General features: G+C 37.4%; 1 protein-coding gene across 6 annotated transcripts in view; it reads right to left on the reverse strand.

Annotated features, from left to right (window-relative positions):
• Nucleotides 1-26,795, reverse strand: part of LOC129733355 (spectrin beta chain, non-erythrocytic 1) — a 116,008-nt gene that overhangs the window by 54,580 nt on the left and 34,633 nt on the right. For 3 of the 6 annotated variants that reach the window (XM_055695175.1, XM_055695174.1, XM_055695176.1), the window contains exon 3: nucleotides 2,293-2,465. In XM_055695175.1, coding sequence (XP_055551150.1) covers nucleotides 2,293-2,412 — 120 coding nt within the window. In that variant the 5' untranslated portion in view covers nucleotides 2,413-2,465. Of the gene's footprint in view, nucleotides 1-2,292; nucleotides 2,466-5,438; nucleotides 6,006-26,795 lie in introns of those variants that run through there. The other 3 variants (XM_055695172.1, XM_055695173.1, XM_055695177.1) reach the window with 3 other exon arrangements.

Genomic DNA, 26,795 nt, shown 5'->3' on the forward strand with positions numbered 1-26,795 from the left:
ATAAAATTAGCTGCATTGGCCGAAAAATGCAAATTCTATTTTAAAATACAAAAATAATCTATCTGGCAGCACTTCCGGGCATAAACAATATTTTTTCTGGATTCCTTGGTTCATTTTCCTTAAAATTCACCTATCACTATTTTTCGGGTGTCTTACGTCTATAAATTATAAAATAAAATAATTACGAAATTTACAACTTTTTACGTAAAAATGTTATATCTCGAGATTGGCTCATATTACCTCGAGATGACAGTTGTTTCTTATGTGAAATTTTCCAAGGAACACGATGAAATTATCAAATTTAAAATAAAAATGGCTGCATATGCCGAAAAATGTATATTTAGTTTTCAAATACAAAAATAATTTATCTGGCAGCACTTCCGGTCAAAATTTATATTTTTTCTGGATTCCTTGATTTATTTTCACAATTAAATTCCCTGATTTTCCCTGAAATATAACATTAATCTTTCAGATATTTTCCAGCATTCGAATCGGTTAAGCCATTGATGAAAAACCAGAATGAATAGATTTTCGGAGCCAAATTTGAAAACAATATTTTATGTTCAATTTTTCCAAAAGCAAATAAAATTATTCTAGATAAGATTCCAAGCCAAAGTTATTTATATGAAAGATGTTTCCAAATAATGATCAACCGGAGACGAAATTCGAAGATAGGAACTCTATTTTACCTATTTTTCTAACACAACTACTACAATTTTCAAATGTGATAATTGATTTTAAACAAATTCCGAATCGTTCTTACATTAATTAAAAATATTAGAACCGACTAAAATTTTCAAGTACAGTCATACCTCGATATAAGGCAACTTTATTTTTATTTTCGTTACGTTATATCGAGTTACGAGACCCTCCCAGCTGGTCTCGGGGTACGATGCTGGCCTAACAAGCCAGTTGTCGTAGGTTCGAGTCTCGGTTCGGGAGAGACTGTTAGTGTTAGTAGGATCGTAGCGCTGGCCCCGCAATTGTGCTGTACACTTAACAGTTGGCTGCGAAGTCTGTGTATAATAAACAGAAGATCGAGTCGGAATGTAGCACCAAGGCTTTGCTTTTTTTTATCGAGTTATGTTATATTGAAACAAAAAAAAAATTTTTTTTAATGTATGCAAGAATGTTAATGGTTACTCAAAAATGCGCGAAATCCTATTTTCCATAACCTATCAGTATTTTAAAACCTTTCTTATGCTCATTCAGAAACATTTTCAGTAGCAAAAAAATATTTTTTTCAATTGATACCTTCCTTATGCACATTTTTGACAATTTTCGCATTGGTTTCATTGGTTTCAAAACTTACTACAAACTTTTTTTTTGAGGCAATTTAACAATTGCTGTATAATTTATTTTCAATTTCAATACATTTTAAAAAGTTACGTTATACCGAGGTAAAAGTTACGTTATATCGAGGTTGCCTTATATCGAGGTATGATTGTATTTTCTGTCGGTTTATTTTGTACTTTGAATTATGTTGAACGAAAAATAAGCGAACTGGAAATATGACACAGATTTGGAAAAATATACCGCATCCCAGCGGGACTTGAACCCGCAATCTCCCTGTCTCCGGCATGGTGTTTTGACCAATTAAACCTCGGGGGACGGTGGTACTGTTCCTCAATCTTCTCGTATCACATTCCGCTGCCGACTTATTCTATTGCTCATCCCTAACTACACACACTGCTGTGCAAGCGTTATTTATGTGTGTAGTTAGGGATGAGCAATAGAATAAGTCGGCAGCGGAATGTGATATGATATAGATTGTGGAACAGTACCACCGTCCTCCGTAGTTTGATTGGTCAAAACACCATGCCGGAGACAGGGAGATTGCGGGTTCAAGTCCCGTCGGGATGCGGTATATTTTTCCAAATCTGTATCATATTTCCAGTTCGCTTATTTTTCGTTCTTTCTCTAATTCACATACTGTCTGCTTAATGAACTTGCGTGTTACCGGGAAAAAGCCGTTGTTAAAAATAGAAATTCAGTTCTAAAAAGTTATGCTTTATATTCAAAAATCATCACCAGTGTTTACCACGTTTTTTTTTTCGCAAAACTGGTTCAAGTAATATTAAATGGAAAATATTTGATTTTGTAATGTATAGCGTGCGTTGCACCAGACTTCAACGGATCGTTTCCTATCTCTTTTTATACAAGCCTAAAATCAATTGTCCTCGCCTCAATTCAGTTTCGTTCACGGCAACCCGCGGCGGTGCCAAGCCACTGTCAATCAAAATGGCAAAACTTCCAACTAAAAACAAGGCAAAATCTGCCACACGGACTCACCTTGACTAGGAACGAATTCATCCATTTTGTGAAGGTTTTCTTCTGGATGTGCAGCCGCTCCTCCTGCAGCGTTTTAATCCGCTCATTCTCGAACTTGTAGATGCCCTCGCGTTGCGTCATGTTGGACCGTTGCTGTACCTGCGTCGCATACCCGCCAGGCTCATACTGCGAACCTACCGGAGAGAAAGAGTTGACCGAAAACCAACGGTTAATGAGTTTGTTCATAAAAGCAAACCGCGGCAGTTCGATTTCGACGAACCCGCTGGTCTCTTACAGCTAGGAATTTAATGAATTCGGACACTCTGCACACCGAAGAATGCCACCTATCTGCAGAGTGACATCAGTGTTCATGTGAAAATACCTAGAATCCGATACGAATACAGATAGGGGTGACCTCCTCAAAATGGAGACCGACTCACATACGAATGGATGGCTCAGCCGCTCGTGCTGAGCAAATATAATTAATCTAGCCATTAGTGCGAAGCGACTTTTGCCATTCAGCCAGAGCAAACAGAATTGTTTGCGATCGCGCGTGGACGGCGCAAAAGATTGGTTAACCGTTGCGCGCCACACCAGTCGCGGAGTGTTGACATGGAGGAATATTTGAGGCGCACCATCATCGAAGGAAGGGCCTCAACCACACCGGGTAGGTTTTCATTCACCGGAAAAAGATCAATATTTGTAAACAACGGAAGATAGATAAGAACAGCGTTCGAACCGATAAATAGGGGCTAATCATGCGCATATTTTTATGTGTTCAAATAAGTGATGGTGTGCTTGCGATGGAAAAATATTCGAGCTTTCCAAATTTCGCAGAGTGTTTTTTCTACTAAATTGAGCGGATGTCCCAAGGTTGCATTAGCAACAAGTCAGTGCATCGAGTCACCATTCCTACCGATAATCAATGTTTATATTCCGCTCGATTTAAAAACAATAAACTAAAATAAAAATAGCAATCTGATAACTGGGTTTAGTGTCACGGCCGTTGGCTATATATAAGCATCGATCACAAAGCGCTAACATCAAAGAAAAGCAAAAAAAAATCTGATTATTGAACTTCGAGCCGGCTTCATTGCAGCTGCGATAATCTAAATGCATCGTATCGACTGTACCTGTAACTGAACTGTTTACAAGCTTTGATCAAGGTCATTTTTAGTAGATTTAAATAGTTACCGTAATGAAGAAAAAAAAAACCATAAAAATTATATAATTTCACCGATAAGTCAGCGTGACGCTACTGGTGCATAATTAGCATGACTTGCACAAACGCTTTTGTTGACTCCAGAAATTAAATTTTATCCTTTACGCTGCAATGTTCTCATTAATTTTATCGTCTTTGATTGCACAACCAAAATCTTATCTAAATTGGTTTTCCATTTTTAAAGCAACTTTCGTCCGCTGGTTCGATAAGCAAGCGACCAAATTTACGGTAACATGTTCCGAAATCTACGTCTCGAACAGTAAATAGCCATCAATAAAAAATGTTTGGAATTCATACTTTCGCTTCGCTTCGAACCAATTCAGCTTGTTTACAGTTGGTAATCAATTAAATTACGTTATCCACTAACGAGATGTTTGCGCTTATCAACGGTAATCAATTTTGCGTATGGGGACACCAGGCGGAATTATAATTACAATAATTGATGCTAAAATTGGTTGACCCGCTTAAGGGTGCAGTGAATGCATTGGAATGATGAAATCAAATAGAACGACAGGCAAATATAGTAATTACGATTACGTTCGGAAACCGCCAGACGGTGTAAGATTATGCCATCGAATGATTGAATCAAACAACATTCCATAAAAAAAAGTATTTTTTTAAACATTAAATTTTTTTAATCATTTTTTATATAAATTTGAGGTTTATGATATTTTTAACATAGATGACAATGGGATTTATAACATTTATGACATTTGACGTTTTTGTTATTACTGCCATTTAAAATATTTTGAACATACATTTAAATTTATTTGGAACTTCAACCACAGAACTCTTATATAACTAGCAACATTTTGAAAAAAAAAAAAATGTTCATTAAACTTTCAGCTAATAGATGAGGAAAAAAAAAAAAAAAAAAAACTTTCAGCTACTCATCATATTTAGAAGCACAGGAAAAGTGGAAGAATAACTGGGGACTAAACCCGCTCGAAGTTTGAGATTCCCACAAATAATTTTGCCGAAAGTTGATAAATAAACCGCAGTAGTTGTAAAATTAGGCAGTCACGACATCGGATATTGATTAATCCGTAAACTATGCAAAGATCAAGGCCGTTTTGATTCACGCTGACACAAGATAACTAAGCAATTAGCAAATTAGTGCTATGTAGAGATAAATCGCTAAAATACAGCTTCATCATCCATCGTCAAACTGTGTTGGTCACTTAATTTAGACATTCTTACTAATAAGAATCAAACGATAATTCGGTCGTGACCGACGGCTGGGATTTTTTTCTGTTCGCTAGTGATTTTTCATCCAATTTATTACTCCCTGTCCAGTCATTCGAGTATGTGGCAAAATGAAAAAAATGAAATTTTTCTTGAATGATATTTTGAAATATGTACTCTGATTCAGTTACTTTGATGTACCTAAGTAGAGGTTATGACCAACCGGACGTGAAAATTCCGTTATCGTCGCCCAATAACGACCAACACTCCCTCTAGGAAGCGACACTCCTGCTACCTGCCGAGACTGTCGTTGAGTCCATATGAATTCCGTGTAAAAATGTGAAAATGATAAGCTAATAATCACGTTTTTAATACTCACAGTCGTGACCGAATGCAGACTGAGTTGTAAGGAAATTTAATCGCAAAATCAATGCCTGACATTTTTATTACTAATGCATACTTTTACGGACATTTCAATGCAACCGAGCCGAAAAGTGTCCGCCAGCTAACTTATTTCGAAAATAAACCGATAAGATTCTCGAGGAATGTTTATCTGAGATAATTGATAAGCGAAGCGAAGCGAAGCTCCCGTCGATATGGGCTGGAGCACAAGCGAGGCACTGCTTGTGGCCTGAAAAAATCATTCTGGTCTGATGGTTCAGAAATAGCTCGCCAGCGTCACGAGACAATCATGGGATATTTAGAATTCGATCAGGCTTCGTAGTTTCACTTTATTATTCACAAACTGTTAGGAACTCACCGATCCGGTTGCTGGACCTGTAGGATCGGAGCGACGATTTTCCCCGCTGCATTGTCTTACGTAATCTTTCCAACAAGAAAAATCATAAACAGTTTCGCAGTTTCCTGCTTCAGGGTTTTTAGCACTAACAAGCACTTCACAAAGCTATTGGCTGCCTTCCACGAGTGCACCCAAAACTTGAAATCTCGCCAGAAGCACACATTAGACACCCATTCCGGTGGGCACTTATCGCGAACACTGATTCAAGTATCGGCCACCTTCGGTGCGAATCGAGTCGAGTTTTTCGCATTCGTCATCGCGCGTTGTACTTTTCCTTTTCGTCTTCCGTTATCAATCGGGGGTACCTACATTTACGCGTTCTGTTCGTCTGGTGTACGAAGCACTACAACTGTGAATTCACACGTCCACTGGCTCTACTGTCGTCCGATGATATCGCAAGCTGGAGATTGTCGGCCAATTCACGCATCAGTGCTGACCGATGACACTACTTATCCACTTTATCAGCCTTTCATAGCAAAACACCAAACTGCTGGGATGAACGGTGGAAACCTCTATAAAGTTGGATGTAGGATTGGATACACGATATCGTCACAGAAAGCAGCACGCAGTCGGTGACTTGGTTCGAGTCCGGATCGCAACTGAACCGATGATGATACGCTCCGCAATTCAACCAAGCAGACCGTTCAGGTTGGCGAATCTCGGGTGATATCGAGTTTGCTTACCAGTTTCGACTATCGGCGTTATCTATGGTTGTTTTGTGAAACGGTGTTTTTATCTAAATACGTGAAAAAAAAAACCGACGGCAAACAGTTGGGCTGAAACGAAAAACATGCTAATTCATATGCGTGTGGAGCGGAAAAAACTACTCTAAAAACCAAATTACAGAGCAGTTTCTAGCATTTTCGCAAATTTGAGGTGTGACTGTTGGGAATCTGCGGAAGCGAACGAGTTATTAACATCGTTAATTTAAATATTTGAACCTAAAACTTTGGATTGATGAGAATAATTAAAACAGTACCTATGTAAACACTGGCAGTTTCAGCTTGCACAACTGATATAAGCGGAGGCTACACGGTAATCGAGTAATCTCAAAGAATCCGAGACCTTATCAGTAAGCACTGATACGAACACGTAGCTAAGCGTCTACGAACATGTGCTAAGTTGGGTAAAACTGGTACTGCTCAATGCTCTTAATCTGCTGGAATTGAGTGCAAATTCCACAAGTAATTCCACAGTTTGGTACATAAGTATTAAAATTTAAATAAAAAAGAATGAAAAATTTTCGAATTAAAAATTATCTACATTGTTTTGTGGTTTGCTTAGTGGAACATGCTAATTGGTTTTGACGCTTTTTTTTATGTATATTGTTGCTCCGCCTTTTTTCAATTCTCCCCGTTTGTCCCAGTTTCGCAAGATAAAGAGATTGTGTTATTACTACTAAACGAATATCGACCACAATGGTTCAGAAACCGAATTTAGGGGAAAATTTGGATCTAGAGCGCGATAGCAATATTCTAGAGAAAAACTTTTTTCTGCTAAGTTTCTATATAGGATAAAACGCTTATTCAAAAATACTAAAAATTAGGGTGTAGAAAAAAGTTTTTCTCTACATTTGAAATAGAACATGATTTAACTTGATAAAATACCTTTTTTGCTTTATTTTATTGTTTTAAATTTAAAATTCAAACTACACTAAAATCGGTTTTTACGCGGGGGATACGTGCCGCGTAAAAAAACCGCGTAAATTCCGGAATCCGCGTGAAAAAAACGCGTAAATACCGGAATCCGCGTAAAAAAAGCGTAAATTCCGGAATCCGCGTAAAAGAAACCGCGTAAATTCCGGAATCTGCGTAAAAAACTGCGTAAATTCCGGAATCCGCGTAAAAAAACAGCGTTAATTCTGCATTCCGAGTGAAGGGAAACCGAAATCCGCGCAAAAAAAATACCGCGTAAATTCCGGAATCCGCGTGAAAAAACCGCGTAAATTCCGGAATCCGCGTAAAAAACCGCGTAAATTCCGGAATCCGCGTAAAAAGCCGCGAAAAAAAACCCGCGTACAAAGCGACCTTAGTGTATTTTTAAACGCCTTTTAGGGCTTTTAAAGACAAACAATATGTATTACTGACAAAAGCGTGAAATTTTGTATATAGGGGTTTTAAGCACCGAGAAATGTGACAAAGATAGTTCGAGACCTCTCATTCTTCTGGAAGGGAGGGGTCCCACACAAATAAAACACGAACTTCTGCACATGTCGTAAACTAACCAAGTAAAAAAGCAAAGCCTTGGTTCTACATTCCGATTCGGAACTAAACCTTCTGTTTATTTATACACAGACTTCGTAGCCGACTGTTTAGTGTACAGGACAATTGCGGGGCTAGCGCTACGATCCTACTTACACTCACAGTTTCCGAGACTCGAACCTACGACGACTGGCTTGATGGGCCAGCATCGTACCTCGAGACCATCTCACACTGTTTCCAAAGCTGCAAAAACGTGATCGAAATTATTTTTACCCCAAAACATTGATTTTAGAGCCGTAACGTCTTCAGCAAAGTTGTTCCATTAATTATTCTCCATGTTATAGAAGTTGCAATTCCATGATTAATCCACTCAACAGTGAGAAACGAGTTTTACTTTTCTCATTTTGGAATATAAAAACCCACTTTGTTTAGCAAAGTTGTAGCAAATTTCAAAAGAAACAACTTTGTTGAAGACATTATACTTCTAGCTATTTATTTAAATGGATTTTTGTGGACTTTTCTATAGATTGCTATTAAAAATCTTTTTTTTTTTTGCAATTCAACTTTTTATAGTGATTTTCTACAATTTTCGAATGTTCTACAAAAATGTTTGCTACAACGAAACAAAAAATATCTCCGAAGAAAGATTATTTTTGTCTCACATATATTTTTGGTTGTTGACGATTTTTACTAGAATAATGCGCTAATTTACACTAATTACTCTTAACTCAAAAAATAATGATTTTAGAGTAATAATGTCTTCAGTAAAGTTGTTCTATTGATTATTCTCCATTTCGTAGAAGTTAGAATTTGGTGATTAATCTACCTAAAAGTGAAAAATGTTTTATATTTTTCTCATTTTTGCATATAAAAATCCACTTTCGTAAGAAACAACTTTGTCGAAGACACTATACTTATATCTGGTCATTCAAATGAACTATTGTGAAGTTTTCTCTAGAATGCTCCTTTAAATAATTTTTCAATTTAACTTTTTATAGTGATTTTCTAAAAATTTTCAATGTTCTACAATGTGAACTACAATAAAACAGACAAGTTAACCAAAGAAAGTTTATTTTTATCTCTCAAGTTTGATTAGGGGCCATCCACATACCACTTGGACAGCTTTGGGGGGGGGGGGGGTCCGTGTGATGTCCACGGTCCATACAAATTTTTTAGAATTTATATGGGCAGTTGTCCACGTGGGGGGGGGGGCGAGCTAAAATCGTTAAAAACCCCCTATTTTTTAAAAAAATTTATTAAAAAAAATGCACTTATTTATTTACAAATATCTGCACAGGAGACTGCGAGAGACAAATGCCTATATCTGGACTAAATGACGTTTTACTTATACTTAAATATAGAAAAGGTTTAGTCTGCAGATATTTGCAGATTTTAAAGATACAGTCATACCCCGATATAAGGAAACTTTATTTTTATTTTCGTTACGTTATATCGAGTTACGTTACATCGAAGCTAAAAAAAATTTTTTTTTATTAATGCAAGAATGTTAATGGTTACTCAAAGATGCGCGAAAACCTATTTGCCATAACCCATCAGTGTTTTTAAATTTTTCTTATGCCCATTTAGAAATATTTCCAGAAGCAAAAAAAAAATATTTTTTTTTCAATTGATACAAGAGGTCACTCAAAGATGCGTGAAAACCTATTTCCCATCACCTATCAGTATTTTTAAACCATTCTTATGCCCATTTAGGACAATTTGCAACAACAAAAAAATTTTTAATTGATGCAAGACTGTTGGTGGTTACTCACAGATGCGCGAAAACCTATTTCCCATCTCCTTTTAATAATTTTTAAACCTTTCTTATGCCCATTTAGAGAAAATTCCAACAAGCAAAAAAAATTTTTTTTTAATTGATGCAAGACTGTGAATTGTTACTGAAGGATGCGTGAAAACCTATTTCTCATCACCTATTAGGATTTTTAAACCTTCCTTATGCCCATTTTGGACAACTTTCGCATTGGTTCTACTGGTTTCAAAACTTGCTACAAACATTTTTTGAAGCAATTTATAGCCCAAAAACAGTTGTTGTATCATTTATTTTCAATTTCAATACATTTTAAAAAGTTACGTTATATCGAGTTACGTTATATCGAGGTTGCCTTACAACGAGGTATTGGAGGTTTCAATAAAAATCGCCAATAACTGATGAAATATCCAATAAAGCGAGTATCACGTCAACATATTCCTATACACACTCTTTCTTTGACCTGCATTCGGATGCGCCCGGCGCTGGTATTGCCTAATATAAAGATTAAGGTCACCAGTTTTTACACATTGAGGATGAATGTTAATCCCAAGCATCATCCATTGGTTCTCTGTGTAATTACAGCTGATCTGAAAATAACGGAGTAGCAACCGCGGGCGGTCAATCATGCTCATGCTCATGCTCAATAACTGATGAAATATGAGAAATAAAAATAAACTTTCTTGGATGAAATTGTGTGTTTTGTGATAGTAAACAACAATGTAGAACATTGAAAAATTGAAGAAAATCACCACTAAATGTTATATTAAAAAAATGATTTTTAGTGGCTATAGTAAAATCCTACACAAAAGTCCATTTAAAAAGACAGATAGAAGTATGGTACCTTTGAGAAAGTTGTTTCTTATAAAATGTGCAACAACTTTGCCGAACAAAGTGAATTTTTATATGCAAGAATGGAAAAAGTAAGATTTGCTTCTCACTGTTAGGTGGATTAATCACAAAATTGCAACTTCTATACAAGGGAGAATAATCAATGGATCAACTTTCCTGGAGGCACTATGACGCTAAAATCTACTTTATTGGATCAAAATAATTTCGATCACGTTTTTGTAGCTTTGGAAACAGTGTGCATCTGGAAGGTTAACTAACCAAGTAAATGGAACCAAATTAGGCGTGTCAGTGTTTCTAGGGATAACAAATATATCCATAATGGTTCGATTAAATTGAAATTTAATATTAAACTTTAATTTAAAAAAGGCGTTGATTTTTTTTCCTAATTTTTTGGCAATTAACTTTTTACATGCATCCCTTTATGAGATATTTCAATATTAAGTTTGGAAAACGCAAGTTTTTTTTTATAAAAATACGCTTTTTTGTTAGTTATTTGTAGTTCTCCAGCAACAACCATGATTTTATTAGAATATACGATCCATATAACATAATTCTTTCTATGACTTCAAAGAGATTCGATAAATAATTTATGAGATTCGAATAATGTCATGACGCCGAAAAGATTCAAAACGGCATCTGGGGTCGATTTATGGTCATTTTGAAACTCAAAATGTTGATTTTCTCCAATACCAGCTTATATGAGAACTGCAGGATCATCCCGGTTATAATTAGTGGCGTTAAATTGACCCCAGTTGCCATTTTAAATCTTTTCAGGGCTACATTATTTCCAGAGAGCAATTTTATTAGAGTTCAATTGAATTTATTACCACTAATATGAGATAGTCTATCGGAACCTTAGATATCTATCATTCAAAGAATTCGCGAACACTCCCGACTGCAACAATGCAAGTGTTATAACGAACTATATAGTTATATGTCAATCTTGCGGTCTACAACTACTAGTACCCAAAATATTACCCGTCAACTGAGTATTGAATTTTTCCTCAAAAGGACAATTTGTTGTTCAATTTACTATTGGATATGATGGTGATCGCATTTCTGTGCTATCCACGTCAGTGAGAATACGGCATTCTTCTGATAACACAATGGGAAGCTGTTTTCACGCTAAAAGTTTTACGACCGACAGGTTTTGATTGCCAGTATCCCAAAAACGAAGGGGAGATCCGTAGCCGCAAGGTTACAGAGTCCGCTTTGGTGGGCGGGTGGTCGTGGGTTTCAATCTTAGTAGAATCAGGCCATTTGGTTGCTAAAGGACTTTAGCACGGGTTTATTCTCAGGCTTCCCACCAAGTACCTTTCCTTCAATCTGAATTCTTCAGTACCTCTGTTGACTCTCCTCAAAATAAGTCCCTGTTATAATAAAACTGGTGTAAGTAACGTATGAAAGAATTGTAATTAGGCGATATTGTTAGGAAGGACAGAGGCTCGGTATAGTAGAGCAGTAAGCTTGAATCGGGAAGGTAAAACTTACACACAAGAACGGATATGAATGATAAGCGTATCACTTACTTCAATAGTGATACTGCCAATAATAGGAAGTGCGGAGTACAGAAAACACCTGGGCAATATCACAATAGATCTAATCTCTGGTCGCAGTGATGAGTCCACACAGGATTATTTTGACATTTTTTGACATATGAGGAAGGGGGGATTAGCTTGAGTGTGACATCACATTTCAACTCAAAAAAATAAATAAATGAAGAAGACGTATACCACAGACTTTAACTCAGAACTATTTATGATACTTGCATCATTATTCATAGTTTTATGATCCCGTTTTTTGCATAAGATTTGCTTGAGAGAAAATAAATGAATTTTTTTTTGTTCACGTTTAAAAAGCATAATGTTCGTTAGTTCTATTTTACGGTGCATGTTTGTTTATGAATGACAGCGTAATTTCATTCATTTTTTTAGTCTCTCTCAATCGTACAAAAATTGCGACAAAACGTGAATAAGAATGCTGTAACATGTGGAGAAGAATCGTTCTAATCTAGGAATAAATGCATTTTTTACAAATTTCACAGTTTTTAGTCAATTATTAACTAAAGAAGGTGGATGGGTGGGCGTATAAAAACGTAACGTAATTTAGGGGGGGGGGTCAAGGAAGTTGTGACAATTTGTGGCCAGGGGGAGGCGGGGAGTTTATTTTTTCCAAAATTTGCGTGACGTCATTAATGGATGGTCCCTTATTAGATATTTATTTAACACCCCTATGTAGCCGAACTTACCGAGAAACGTAGTTCTACGTCAAAAGAAAGGTCTGTGGAAACAACCATAGATTGTTTTTGTCCATAACATCAAATTTTTAGCGCTTGAAGGTTTGTTTTTCCAAATAAGCTTTGTTCTGAAATTGGAAAATCAACAATGCTTACTCCTATTTTTAACTGTGACTATTTAGGTGATAATCTGTTTTGTGTTATCAGATGAACGAAACGTTAAAACGAAGCGCAATTTACACAGCCGATGAGACATGTGTCCCGCTTTGAGAGAGTACCAGTAGTTGCTATCAATTTGCTTAAAGTATGTGTGTTCTCTAATGACTATAAGATAACACAACAGCGATTTCAGTCGGTTTCGCAGAAAGCACAGAGAAGAACACTCCTGCTGCTCGTGAAACAAAAGAAATTGCCTTTATTGTTAAATATTTTGACTTTAGGTACGGGAATTGGATTTTGAATATAAAAATATGTGTAAATGTAAAACAAGCATCATATATTTCTTCTTCTCGTTTCATTTTTGTAACCAAAGTTTTCAACAATTGTTAAAATAGTGACGTGTAGAATCCAAGTATCACTCATAATAAAGTCCGTCCTTCATACGACAAGCGTTGTGATGTAGCTTTGCAACGAAATGTTAGAGCCACGTTCAAACAGATGTTTTAATTATGGATTGTAATCTATGTGGGAGCATCAACGAATATCTTTTTTGGATAAGCAAAATGATTTATATAGTAATTTATGATATGGCATTTTGTGAAGATTAAGATTACGATTATTAAAAAAAAACAAATTTCTATCACCTTCTTGAACTCGAATCGTCGTTTGGCATGAATTTTTTTTTTTGGCGTTTTCTAAAAATTAATATTACGTCGCTACTCCAAATGGTCATCCAACCCAGCGCTGTAATTGCAATGCATGATGAGCCTTCGGTACTGGTGCAAGTAAATGTTGCAACATACCGTGCACCGGTTGTTAGGCAAATGTTTTTACGATCGCAATAGCTCACGAAATATAAATGAACTCACAGCAAGATGCCTTGACAAAAAAACGAACGGATTTATAGCTACTATCATTTAATTCCATGTCTTTGATTAGTTTGGTCGAGCATCGCCTCCGGGTGACTGTGACTCGCGTCCGGCGGGATGTACAGTAAGGAGAGTCTATACGGAAGTCGAGTCGCTTCGCTGCGGCGTCATTTGTCTCTTTTTTATTGGGTCTGTTCAACCATGTGAATGTTAAATTACCAACATTGAGCTGTGAGCTAGTGCATTGGAATTGCATAATGGTTATTGTAGCTCAATGTGCAATGAACATTAAATTGCTTTCAATTGATGCCGATTCCAATACACAATTTTTGTCATAACATTTTACATCCCTATTGAATTGTAGATTTTGACGAAATGGCTAAAAATAAATCGTCCAAACTAATTACTATAAATGCACATCAACGTCCCACATTCATTCAAGGTACTCTCTTTGAAGCAAAACAGGATCCTACCAGGCGTAAGTAGCGACTACTTTGCTTGAGGTGTCATTCCACTGACGATCGATTGAACAAATGAAATGGGAAATTAATTCTTCCTTTCGTAATGTGCTGTTCTATTTCGTTCTATACCAATGAACCTCATACAAGACAATACTAAAATGTGCTGCAATATTATGACTCTTATACCGACAATTACTTACACAGTCAGTGGGCAAACAAAATGGTAAATGGTCGTATTTTTAGCTAACCCAGCCTGGAGTGAATCTATTGAGTTTTCACCGAATTTGGGTCACAAATTGTTAATAAAACTTTAAACTAGGTTCATTATTCTTACACTCACGAGTAGATTTGACTGAAATACACTGTCGAAATTCCAAGTCAAGTACCAAGAGCACTACGTGCTACACCGTTTGAGCTGTTATCGTGAACTGGTCTCTCTGCATTGTACCAATTCACCATGCAATTCTATACTTATGGCGCTGGCGACGCTCACCACAGGACGGTGTTTATTATTGATATGAAAATGATTGACAGCTGGTGTTGCTGTTGTCTGTCTGTTTGTCTGCCTTGCCTGTGTATGTGTGTTCCAGTCATCAGTCCAGCGGAACAGTTCTTAGTACCACAGGGTGCGATACACACTTGTGTTATATCGAAAGCACTTGTTCAAACAAAAGACAGTTGCCTGCTGGAGAAAAAGATTTACGAAATCTAATTGAAAGTAAGCGAAGGTCGCGATAAGCTAGATGGTTGAGGTAAAAAAGTTAAAACGTAAATAATCAATTGAAAGTGACTCGTGGAATGGAGCGTTATTAGTAACTTCTTTTTTTATTTCGATTATAATTATTTTTGTGTGAATGTTGTATTTATTTTTCTTTATTCAAAACTTCTAAGTTCTGTTTCCCGTATTATTTAAATATTTATGCCACTTTACTTTTCGTTTTCCCTCCGATATGAATTGCAACGATTCATAACGCCCTTATAAACCAATTGTCACATGTTTGAATCCCGGCTTGGGATAGACTATTAGTGTCAGTAGAATCGTGGAATTTAGATATTTATTTATTTCCGTCAATCATAGTAGACTACATCCATGGCATATTCTGTTCTATAAGAATTTAATACAAAAATTTTTCGCGTTCTTAATGAGCGTGTAGGAGCATAAAAGTTGAGTTTTCCAAGCACGTCTTGATAAGGCGACCAAACAACACTACAGTATTCTAAAATATATCTAACATATGTAACAAAGAGAGTTTTTATAGTGTGCGGGTCTACGATATGATAACTGAACCTTTTTATAAAACTAAGCATACTGTTGGCTCTATTGATGATCGTATTGTAGTGATCAATGAATATTAACTTAGAATCCATAATTACTCCTAAATCTCTAATTTGATAACACCTTTCTACAACTTGATGTCCAAGAGTGCAACTGGAATGTTCAGGATTTCTCTTCCTTGTGTAGGATATAATATTACATTTTTTTACGTTGAGATCAAGAAGACTTTTTTTACACCAAATGTAGAAAACGTCAACCTCTTGTTGGAATTGTTGGATGTCTGATTTGTGTTTTATTACCATATACAATTTCATGTCATCGGTATATATCAATACTTTGATGAAGTCTTTGATGAAATTTGACTGCAAAATAGTTGTACCAGGTTTCAAACAAAGTTTTATACTTGTACATTTCGACTGGAGTCTCCAATACAACAAATCTGGTTATTAGGTCGTTTTGTTTCATGCGGGTTGATATCCATCAATCAAGAACAAACGCAGGTATGATAATAGCAGTCTTTATAGCTCGTTTATTGTTCAAGATTCTTCGATTTTAAAATACAAAAAAAAAAAAATCGCGTAACAATCATTTCCAGGAAGCTTCCAATTACGATGTCATAAAATGAAGTCAGATTATTGTACTCAGGCAGCCGATGTTGTTGTTTTTGTTGCTGGTATTTCTAGCTCATTGGATTACTAATTACGACTGGCTAGTGGTAGATTACGGTTACCCCAATCGTGTCCTCATCGCTTGCCTTACCTTGCATGATGATGCAAGCAGTGTCAACAGCGAACTAAATTCGCCCGCGAGCTACTCAGTACGGACATTGCAAACCTGGTGACTATCGACGCAACGACTGTCGTCCTTCGCGGCAATTGAGAGCCTATTGATTACGGTGATTTATGGTTAATTTGCGATACGTTGTAATCTTTAAATTAAGAGCACGTGAGAAATGAGCTGCTGGCGCAAAGACAGAAACATGCAGTCAAGTGGATGTTGTGATTGTATCGTTTGTCTCTAAATGCTTTCCGATAGCTTGGCACAACCGCTTTTTTCGGTGGTAAAATGTTCTTTTCTTGTTAATACAATCGAAATATTTAATTAAATGAAAAACAGAGCGAGAGACTTTTCATCTCCACTAATCACTGATATAAAACATCCTACTTTCCAAACGTCCCACTAGTTGGGTTTCAATTCAGCAAAACCGAAGCTAGCTAAATGTCCGCTCGCCTGTATCCCTACCTCGGTCCACCCGCTCACAGCATTAACAGTTACGCTTAATTGTTGTTTAAACTAAAAAGAAACCGTCTAATTTAGATTTCAATTTCCCAGGCCGTTTATTCTGCCGACAACGGAGCGGTGCTGCAGCAATTTCTCTTTCGTGCCTCGAACGCCATTCGGTATGGGATGGCGACTAATGTTTCATCTGGTTTTGGTCTGTTCAGCGACGACGTAACAATGCACGGCAGACGATACAAATGGAAGCTGGCACCATAGTCACACTGGAACGGGGAGCAGCGAATAACTGTTCCAAACAACTCTGGCACGGCAGGCATACCGGATAAGCGGGCGAGGGAAATTAACACCACATGAAAAACATGCGATTCCTTCAAGTTCGAGCCCAGTGAGCTAGAGATGAGTTTAATAGGAGAAAAAAAAAACAACTGGAAACTAGCAGTCAGTGCGTGTATGCCTTCCTTACAATGTTGTATCATTAACTGAACTTCGAAAACTGTAGGTTCTCAAACATGTTTGAGATTAAACCAAGCCAGAGATTTATTCTCGTATAGATATTGGAACTACTACGAATAAACTCCAAAGCGATGAATAAATAGTTTATTACCAACGAAATATTTGCTTGCTGTTTCGCACTTTAACCTGACGGCTCTTTATTAATCGAATCTTGAACTTGAGTATATACTGAGAAACATCGAACCGCTACATCGCTTTCCTGGACATCAATTACTCACGAAAGTCGCTTTAAGTTTTGAACATTTCAGTGTGCTCCAAATCGAATCACCATTTCTTCTCTGCACACAAAGACGATCGGACGGTGCGCGCAGATTTGAATTCGATTCGATGCGGCTCGGTGGCTTGGTGGAATTCGAGAAGCGTGGTAGCACTTATCCAATCGAAAGCCGATGAAAAGGAAAGCGGAAATTAAAGATCGGCGAGAGAGCCCATAACCACGACGTTTTCCTCCTCCGGGCGCATTAGGGGAGGCAGGGACTTTCAATTCAAATAACGTGAATTGATCTGTCACGAAATCGAAACCAATTAGCTGCGTAGGATATAATGAGAAAAGCACTGATGAGCAGGATTAACAAATTAATTGCGATCATCGTCGGCGCGGCTGCTGAGAGACCGTCGCGGTCAAATGAGATTTACGTGCAGAGCGCGCAGTGCGCCTGGAACCGGTTTGGCAGGCGCGTTAGGGGCAGGCGGGGGACTATTTGCCCGCTCATCTCGAGTCAGTGCATCGACTTTGGGATGATTACAGCAGTAATTTATTATACGAGACAGACAAAGTTGAGGGATACACCCACCCGTTATGTGGGTTTCTGCTAGCACAAAGGGTACCGTTGCGTTCGTGTTGCGAGAATGAGTAACATTCGAACCACGAAGGAGTGTTGTGAAATGTCAGTGGCAATTATTTCATATCGCGACTGAGTTTTGGATCAGGTTAGACTCAAAACAAAAAAAAACAATTTTTTTAACATAATAACGAAGAAAATTACAAATTATAACATTCCTTATGATAATATTCCGGAGAGTTTCCTGTACCAGATTCTGATTTATTTAAAAGGATTATTGAACACTAGAACACTGTGCTCATTTCGGGTTGGTTCGTACATACCGTTTCCTTTCAGCAACTGGTGTTATTTGTTTAATTTATTTATTACACCTTAACACACTCTGATTTGGTTATTACCTAAAAAAGAAAGAAAATCAATGCATTAGTTTGGAATAGAAACTGAATCTATATATGATGCAGTGAGAAATTTGCAAATAAAAATCACAAATGTTGTATCAAAGCCACGAACGCATTTCTAGCGCAAAACAAAAAAATAAATTTCCAATGATTTATTTGTTGTCTTTATAAGCAGAATTGTACTCCAGTTTAATATTGGATGTAATCTTTATCGTATCTCTGTGCTACCCCGACGGTGGGGATTAAGGAACACAGACAACAAATTGGAATGTTGTTTCCACACTGAAAACTAAACGTGGTCGGCAGATTGATTGTCAGCATCCACAAAAAGTGGTGTGTTGCCCAAATACGGCAGAGCTTTTTAATGTTGTTACTAAGTAAGGGCTGTCGTAGCCGCCGTCCAGCACTAATATGACTTATTTGAGCTGAAACAGGTTCTTATATATGCCAAATAGTACATTCCCGTTTTACTAGGTCTATAATTCTGTCGACCGTGTTAGAGATAACAATCATTAAACGACTAATCAGATCAATAGAAATCTGTGTTTCAAAAAGGATTGACCATTTTCAATAGTATAGCTGTTTGCATAATTATTAAGGCTTGACAATTTTCAAGGTTTGGTTATGTTGTTGGGTGTTGCATATTGCTGAAGGAAAAGAAAATTCACTACTTTTTGAGGCATGAAGATTAAGTCAAATTTATAACCGTTCCAACATTTAAAATAAAGTGTAAATAATGAATGAGAAAATATTAACTCTTCAATTATGTATTTGATTTATCCTTAAAAAGACAATTTGTTGTTTAATTTAATATCGGATTTGATGCTGATCACATGTTTGTGCTATTCCTGACAGTGAATAAGGCATTCTTTTGATTACACAATGGAAAGCTGTTTTCACACTGAAAACCTAACGGCTTGCATATTTTAAAAGGCAGCATTCCAGAACGTTAGTGTGTTGTCAAAATGAGGTAACTTTCCATTGGAGGAAATGCAGGCTGATGTATCTACTACTGATGCCACTCGCTACCGCACAAAGGCAGCTCTTTACTAGAGAAAGTTCCGCTGCACCAACTGGCCCTGCCACTATAGCTGCTGACACTCGGTTCCACTGATACTGTTACTAATTAAGGACTGTCTTAGTCTCTGTTCAGAACTAATATCGCAAGTTTAGGCTGAAGTAGGCTCACAGAACGCACCAGTGGAGTGAGATGGTTCATGCTATTAATTCCCTAAAATAAGCAGACATATGGCTTTTCATGACGAATTTCTTCTTTTCTCATATAAACCCAGCTTTCCTACGGTTTTCATATGGGTCATTCCAGACGAAGTGACCACGAAAAAGCACAAACTTGGACACGACCATCACAGATTTTGCTCAAAGTTGGGAGAATTATTCATCTATTGTCACTTTGGAAAAATCCCAAATTTGGTGTCGATTGGAATACCCCCCGCTCTGTGGGACCCCCCTGTTTATTGAAAAGTCACGCATTTTTTGTTTTAAATATCTTTTTTTTCTTTCTCTTACAATTTATAGACGTGAGATGTCCGAAAAATACTGATACATAATTTTAGAAAAACATAAACCAAGGAATCCAGAAAAAATATAAGTTTTGACCGGAAGTGTTGCCAGATAAATTATTTTTGTATTTGAAAACTAAATTTACATTTTTCGGCAAATGCAGCCATTTTTATTTTAAATTTAATAACTTCATCGTGTTCCTTGGAAAATTTCACATAAGAAACAACTATCACCCCGAGGTAATATAAGCCCATCTCGAGATATAACATTTTTACGAAAAAAAGTTATAAACTTCGTAATTATTTTTTTTACAATTTATAGACTTAAGATACCCGAAAAATATTGATAGATGAATTATGAAGAAAATAAACCAAGGAATCCAAAAAAAAAATATTATTTTTGACCGGAAGTGTTGCCAGATAGATCAATTTTGTATTTTAAAACTAAATTTACATTTTTCGGCAAATGCAGCCATTTTTATTTCAAATTTGATAATTTCATCGTGTTCCTTGGAAAATTTCACATAAGAAACAACTATCATCCCGAGGTAATATGAGCCAATCTCGAGATATAGCATTTTTACGAAAATAGTTCTGAATTACGTAATTATTTTTTCGTAAACTGTTATATCTCAAGATTGGCTCATATTACCACGGGGTGGAAAGTGCTTCTTACGTAAAATTTTCCGAGAAATACGATGAAACCATCAAATTCAGAATAAAATTAGCTGCATTGGCCGAAAAATGCAAATTTAATATTAAAATACAAAATTGATCTATCTGGCAACACTTCCGGTCGAAAACAATATTGATTTCTGGATTCCTTGGTTTATTTACTTCAAAATTCACCTATCACCATTTTTCGGGTGTCTTACGTCTATAAATTATAAAATAAAATAATTACGAAGTTAACAACTTTTTTCGTAAAAAAGTTATATCTCGAGATTGGCTCATATTACCTCGGGGTGATAGTTGTTTCTTATGTGAAACTTTCCAAGGAATACGATGAAATTATCAAATTTAAAATAAAAATGGCTGCATTTGCCGAAAAATGTAAATTTAGTTTTCAAATACAAAATTTATCTATCTGGCAACACTTCCGGTCAAAACTTATATTTTTTCTGGATTCCTTGGTTTGTTTTCTTCAAAAATCATTTCTCAGTATTTTTCGGACATCCTACGTCTATGAATTGTAAGAGAAAGAAAAAAGATTTTTAACAAAAATTGCTTGACTTTGCAATAAAGAGGGGGGTCATAGAGAGCGGGGGGTATTCCAATCGACACCAAAATTGGGATTTTTCCAAAGAGACAGTAGATGAATAATTCCTTCAACTTTGAGCAAAATCTGTGATGGTCGTGTCCAAGTGGCATGTACACTTCGTATGGAATGACCCATATGCAATAATGACTAACATACTTTAAAAACTGTAGAATTGTCTGTGGCTCTGTCTAACGAGTGAATTCATGAATTTATAAGCTTTTATGGTTAACTGACTTGCAAATAGTACAAAAAAAAACTGCAGTTTCACTAACTCTCATACTTTTGGAATTTTTTCATACTATGAATAATCCAATTTATTTCACTTACTTTCATCGACTTTTACCTAAAAATAATCAATATTTTATTTGGAGTAGAGTGCACTATGATGCGTTGCAGAAGATTGCTTGACAACTAAGGGTGTGTTCTGTCACTTTTGATTTTACTTCTGAGACTTCAAACGCTTCTCACTTCGAGTGCTGATTTCTGCTAGGAGCATATTAGCTTTTTGCATTGGAACATATTGGCCTATGTTGTGGTGCATCTTAGCTACGAGCTTGTTTGATAGCAAATGTAATTTTTATCAAAAATAACATTTCAATCGAGTAGTTTAGTTAGAATAAGCTTCGTGAATAACATACATTATACAGATCATACAAAATCCTACACGTTCAGTGTCGCTTAGAAAATATTTAAATTGCGTAAATGCCTTACTGGTACGGTTTGTACAGTTCTCCCCTACTGACAGTAGCCATATTCTCGTACATGTCTATTCTCTCTTTTTCACTCACTCGAGCGATGAAAATAGGCGAGCGCATTTGTCGGGGATTTGAATGAAAGCTTATTGATATGTTACTAGCCACATAGGATACAAAATTTTTTTCTCCAGAATAATTTTTCAAAGGAGCGGAATTCAAAACACAACCCAACATTTACACTTCTTGTTTTTACTTTTGATAAAAACTGAATATTTTAATGTAGCTCTTTTAGGGCATTTTTAAAATTTTACTTATTTTTCATTTTACTACATTTAATTTATTCATCAATTTGTTATCAAGTTTTTTTCTATTTCAAGCAGTAAATGTGGGATTGACGATCGAAAAATGTACTAGCTGGGAAAATAGTTAATTAGAAATTTGTAAAGTTTTCTTGATTTTATTTCGATGCCTGAGTTGTTTTTATCGACAGCAATTCTGTAGGCAGGGACAGTAGCAACTGCTTGCAGTTTAATTTATTTATTTCTCTTTGGTTCATGAAATGTAACAACAATTATAACAAATTATTCAAGGATGCTTATTCTGATCTTCATGTTCTACGGTGAATCCAATCGTTTTTGATTTCCTCACAAGTGTAAGTTAACAATCATGTTCTGGCTGTAAAACAGCTGAGATTTATCTCGATCGCCGGTCATTGAATGGTTGGCTCTTGCTGCAATCTGACCGTCGTCACACGTCTTGGAAACATTCATTTTCTTGTAAGATCTCATGTAGTCGATCTCATTAAATGATATGGCATCGTAAATTCCACAGTAACATAGATAATTAGGTGAATTAGCCTAGGTGCATATGCACACGATCGAAGCGGGTGTGGTTATTAGCAAATAAGCGACCGTCAGCGCCGTTGGCACGTGACCCCACCGCTCACTTTGAACATGGTGGCATTTGCACACACAAAAAAGCAAGTGAGAAAAACAACGGCCAACAAGAAATACGAGTCAGAAAAGGGCCAGTTTGAGGGCACAAAGAAAATTGAATCTCTCTTGTTCTCCACAACATATGTAGGTACTCGCGAGCTCGGTGTGTACAACAAGTCATTAATTTCCTCCTCGCTACATCCATTAGAAACTAAAGCAGTAGGTGGTCAGGCAAGGGAAAGGGGGGTTCCGCGAGAGCATTAGCCGTTTTCATGCTACAAGGAAAACTGAGACGAGATGTGTGGCGATATGAAGTGCGTTCTGCTCACGAAGCCGTGACTCCTGTAATTATTTACTGCCCTCGTGTGCACACATGTTAGCGACACGATGATGATCCACTGTTGCAACCTAGGCTGTGGGGCATCACATATCTCCGCTGCAGACAGAGAGTTCTACATAGGCGAAACGGACCAGTAGACAACCGGAAGAAATTGTTTGGCACGCGTCTCCAGTCGGAATAGAAGTTATTTATAGCTCAACTGAAGTGAATTGTACTAGTACTTTTGCTTTCGCCCTTTACCAGTGGCCTTCGGTGATGGTTGACTGTTGACCTTTCCTGGAAGACCTTGGGAAGGTGGATGAGTTTCCATTGTCGATAACTACAGCTCTAGGGGATAATCTTTACGCCAGGCTCTAATCCAATTGCCTCGTACTGCCTGTTCGCGTCCGCTGGTTGAGTGAAGGTTACGGTTTTCAATGTCTTGGCTAAGTTTGAGCTCATTTAACACTCTAGCTCCTTTTGTTATGTAAATCAACGGTCGCCTCGTCCGTGTTATTCCTCTTCGATGCGCAGTGAAGTTCGATCACTCGACAGTCAGAAGGAAAAAAAGAGAACAGAGAAACGCCGTACCAGCGAAAACAATTTGCTCAGCACATGTGCCGGCTGAGGGTTTCGTAAGGAAGCAGATTTTTGCCTTCGAACGAAAGTTAACTCCTCGGAATGGTTTGATGAATAAACAAACATTCAGACTGGGCCTCTGTTGAAGGTTCGAACTAAGGCTGAGTACACTGTAAGCAGGCAGCCCTTTTCAAGTATCCCCCGGAAGCTGGAAGGCATCTGCTGCTGCTGCTGGAAAAGTACGCTTTCGACACATGGTCGAAATATGTTATGTGCTATGAGAGATTACAATCTACTGTCTGGAAACATTTACTAAACATCTTGAAATACAACTCTAGACAGGTTTACGGCAGAGAAACGATAAAATACGATGGTTACGTGCGTTGAAAAAACGATTTAAAATGATGAATGTTTTGTGAACTACATTCAAATGAGCAATTTTTTTCCAATAAACTTTGAATCTAAACATCTTGTTGAAATGTTCTAAATAAACAGTAAGGAGAGAGACTTCTTCGATGACATATGATGACGAAGTGCACCGGAGAGTGATCTCATCGTCTGATTTGACACGAAAAAGATATAGCACTGATGACACCATTTTGAATGCAGCGCGTTCAGGCGTACCTGATTATACAAACTTTTTTTAAACACTTGGTTTAGATCAGCGGTTCTCAACCTTTTTTTGTCCGCGCACCCCTTGGCATTATTTTTCGAATCAATTGTACCCTTGACTTGGAATGTTTTTGCAGAGTGTGAGAGAGGATGACACCCCGTTAAGCATACAGACGCGAGGCATACGGACGCGAGGCATAGTACCCTAGGCATAATGGACGGCAGGCATACGGACACGAGGCATATGGACGCGAGGCCGAATGGATGCGAGGCCGAATGGACGCGAGGCCGAATGGACGCGAGGCCGAATGGACGCGAGGCCGAATGGACGCGAGGCCGAATGGACGCGAGGCCGAATGGACGCGTGGCCAAATGGACGCGAGGCCGAATGGACACGAGGCCGAATGGACACGAGGCCGAATGGACACGAGGCCGAATGGACGCGAGGCCGAATGGACGCGAGGCCGAATGGATGCGAGGCCGAATGGATACATGGCCGAATGGATACAAGGCCGAATGGACACAAGGCTAAGGGGAAGACATGCGAAATATTTTATTATCGTCATCATCATCACAGACCTCTTTCAATAACATGTATTTCGTTTTAAAGTGACATTTGGAAAGCAATACACTCGCGGCCTTCGGCCGACTCGCTGTTCGAGCGAATGCTGTCCTTACTCGCTACCGCTCGTTCGGACTTAACTAAGGGAAGAAAACTCTGTTTGAGTAGACCTAGCAAACCAGTAGATCAGTCGTTTGGGTGCGAGAGGCCGCCGCTTCCGACGGCGGGTCGGCGGCCGGCTCGGACTGCGGAAACCACGGCGGCTTAGTGCCGCCTTGTTTCCTTGCCCTCGATTATGCGTCTTCGCCGCATGATTTCAAGAAAAGTATTATACCCAACTTAAACTCTTTAGGAATATATTTACACCTGAACTACATAATTGGATCTCATGCGATCGTACAACATCGCATTCGGCCTCGCGTTCATTCGGCCTTTCGTCCATTCGGCCTCGCGTCCATTCGGCCTCGCGTAAATTCGGCCTCGCGTCCATTCGGCCTCGCGTCCATTCGGCCTCGCGTCCATTCGGCCTTGTGTCCATTCGGCCTTGTGTCCATTCGGCCTCGCGTCCGTTATGCCTTGTGGCAATATGCCTCGTATCCATTATGCCTCACATCCATTATGCCTCGCGTCTGTATGCCTAGCATACTATGCCTAACATCCATATGCCTAGCGTCCATATGCCTCGTGTCCCGTCCCCGTGAGAGAGTAGTGTTAGATCATGTTGAACTATGTTTTATTTGATTGATTCAGTCAGTTGAAAAACAAATTAAGTATGTATTATAAAGAAAAATTACTTATATTTAGACCAGCAATGTTATATGCAGTCCTTATCTGGACAAGTTGTTGTACAACCAGAAAGAAGATGCTTCAAAGGATTTAGAACAAACTACTGAAAATGATATTGAAGCGTCCTCGCTGGTTTAGGACGAATGAACCACACAGGCTTACTAATGTGGAAACATTAGAAAATATGTCAAACCAAATTATCAATAAGCTCCGATAAAAATCGTTGCAATCCTCAATTACAACGTTTAGCTCACTTTATAGTCAGTAAGATAGGTGTAAGGTTAGATTAAGGTTTAATTTTAATTTCCTTTTTTTTTCTTGACAAGTAGGTTTACAATTTTCGTACAATCATATTCACTTAACTGCAGAAGCAATTACAATCTTTTGATGAAATAAAACTTAAAATATATGTAATAGTGTTGAGGGTGACATCTTTGTGGCAGAACACACAAAAAAAGTCTGAATAAATATTAGTAAATAATTAATTCATCACAAAACACAATATTAGTAAATAATTAATTCATTAATTCATATTAGTAAATAATTGATTCATCACAAAACATCCCCCTCCCCTATTTAAGAAAAAAAAATAAATAAAAAATAAAAATTACTTTGTCCGCCATTACTATTTTTTCTTTCGCGTACCCCTTGAAGGCTCTCACGTACCCCTAGGGGTACGCGTACCTAATGCCGAGCGTTATCTGTAAAAAAAAAGTTTCTATTTCTTGTTACCGGAAACCAGAAGTATTGCTACACACGTATGACAATTTTCTTTGATCGCACACTTTTTATTTAAATTGAAAGATTCAAATATTATATCCCGATTCTTATTCAGTCCTATTTCTCATATTAGCAGCGAAACATTTTGTTCGACGCAGAATATTAAGTTGAGAAATCAAGTTTATGACTCTTACTAGCATTAAATCAATTATTATCATTTATCATTTTTAAGTGAATGTTGAAGCAAAGTTTTTTTTATTTAATACACCGAGACTTTTCAAGCAGCACTAAAAAAGTCTGATGCAATTAGGTCCATTTTTCGCTATCTGAAAAAGCCGACGTAATCTTGAGCACATGTGTGTAATGACAATACACGTCACCCATAAAATCCCAAAAAGTAAATAGTGCCTTTTGCACAATTAATCTCGCGTTCGACCGTGAACGTCATCATATCACAATTCGTCAAACTCTACCACGATGGCAACAACCACAATTACCCGCCGTCAAAATTAGAGGCTGATGTCATTTATTGTAGCTTGCCAGTCATACACACAACTAAGCAGAATTATCTCAAT

This window comes from Wyeomyia smithii, chromosome 3 (genome assembly GCF_029784165.1).
Source record: "Wyeomyia smithii strain HCP4-BCI-WySm-NY-G18 chromosome 3, ASM2978416v1, whole genome shotgun sequence".
NCBI classification, from domain to species: Eukaryota; Metazoa; Arthropoda; class Insecta; order Diptera; family Culicidae; genus Wyeomyia; species Wyeomyia smithii.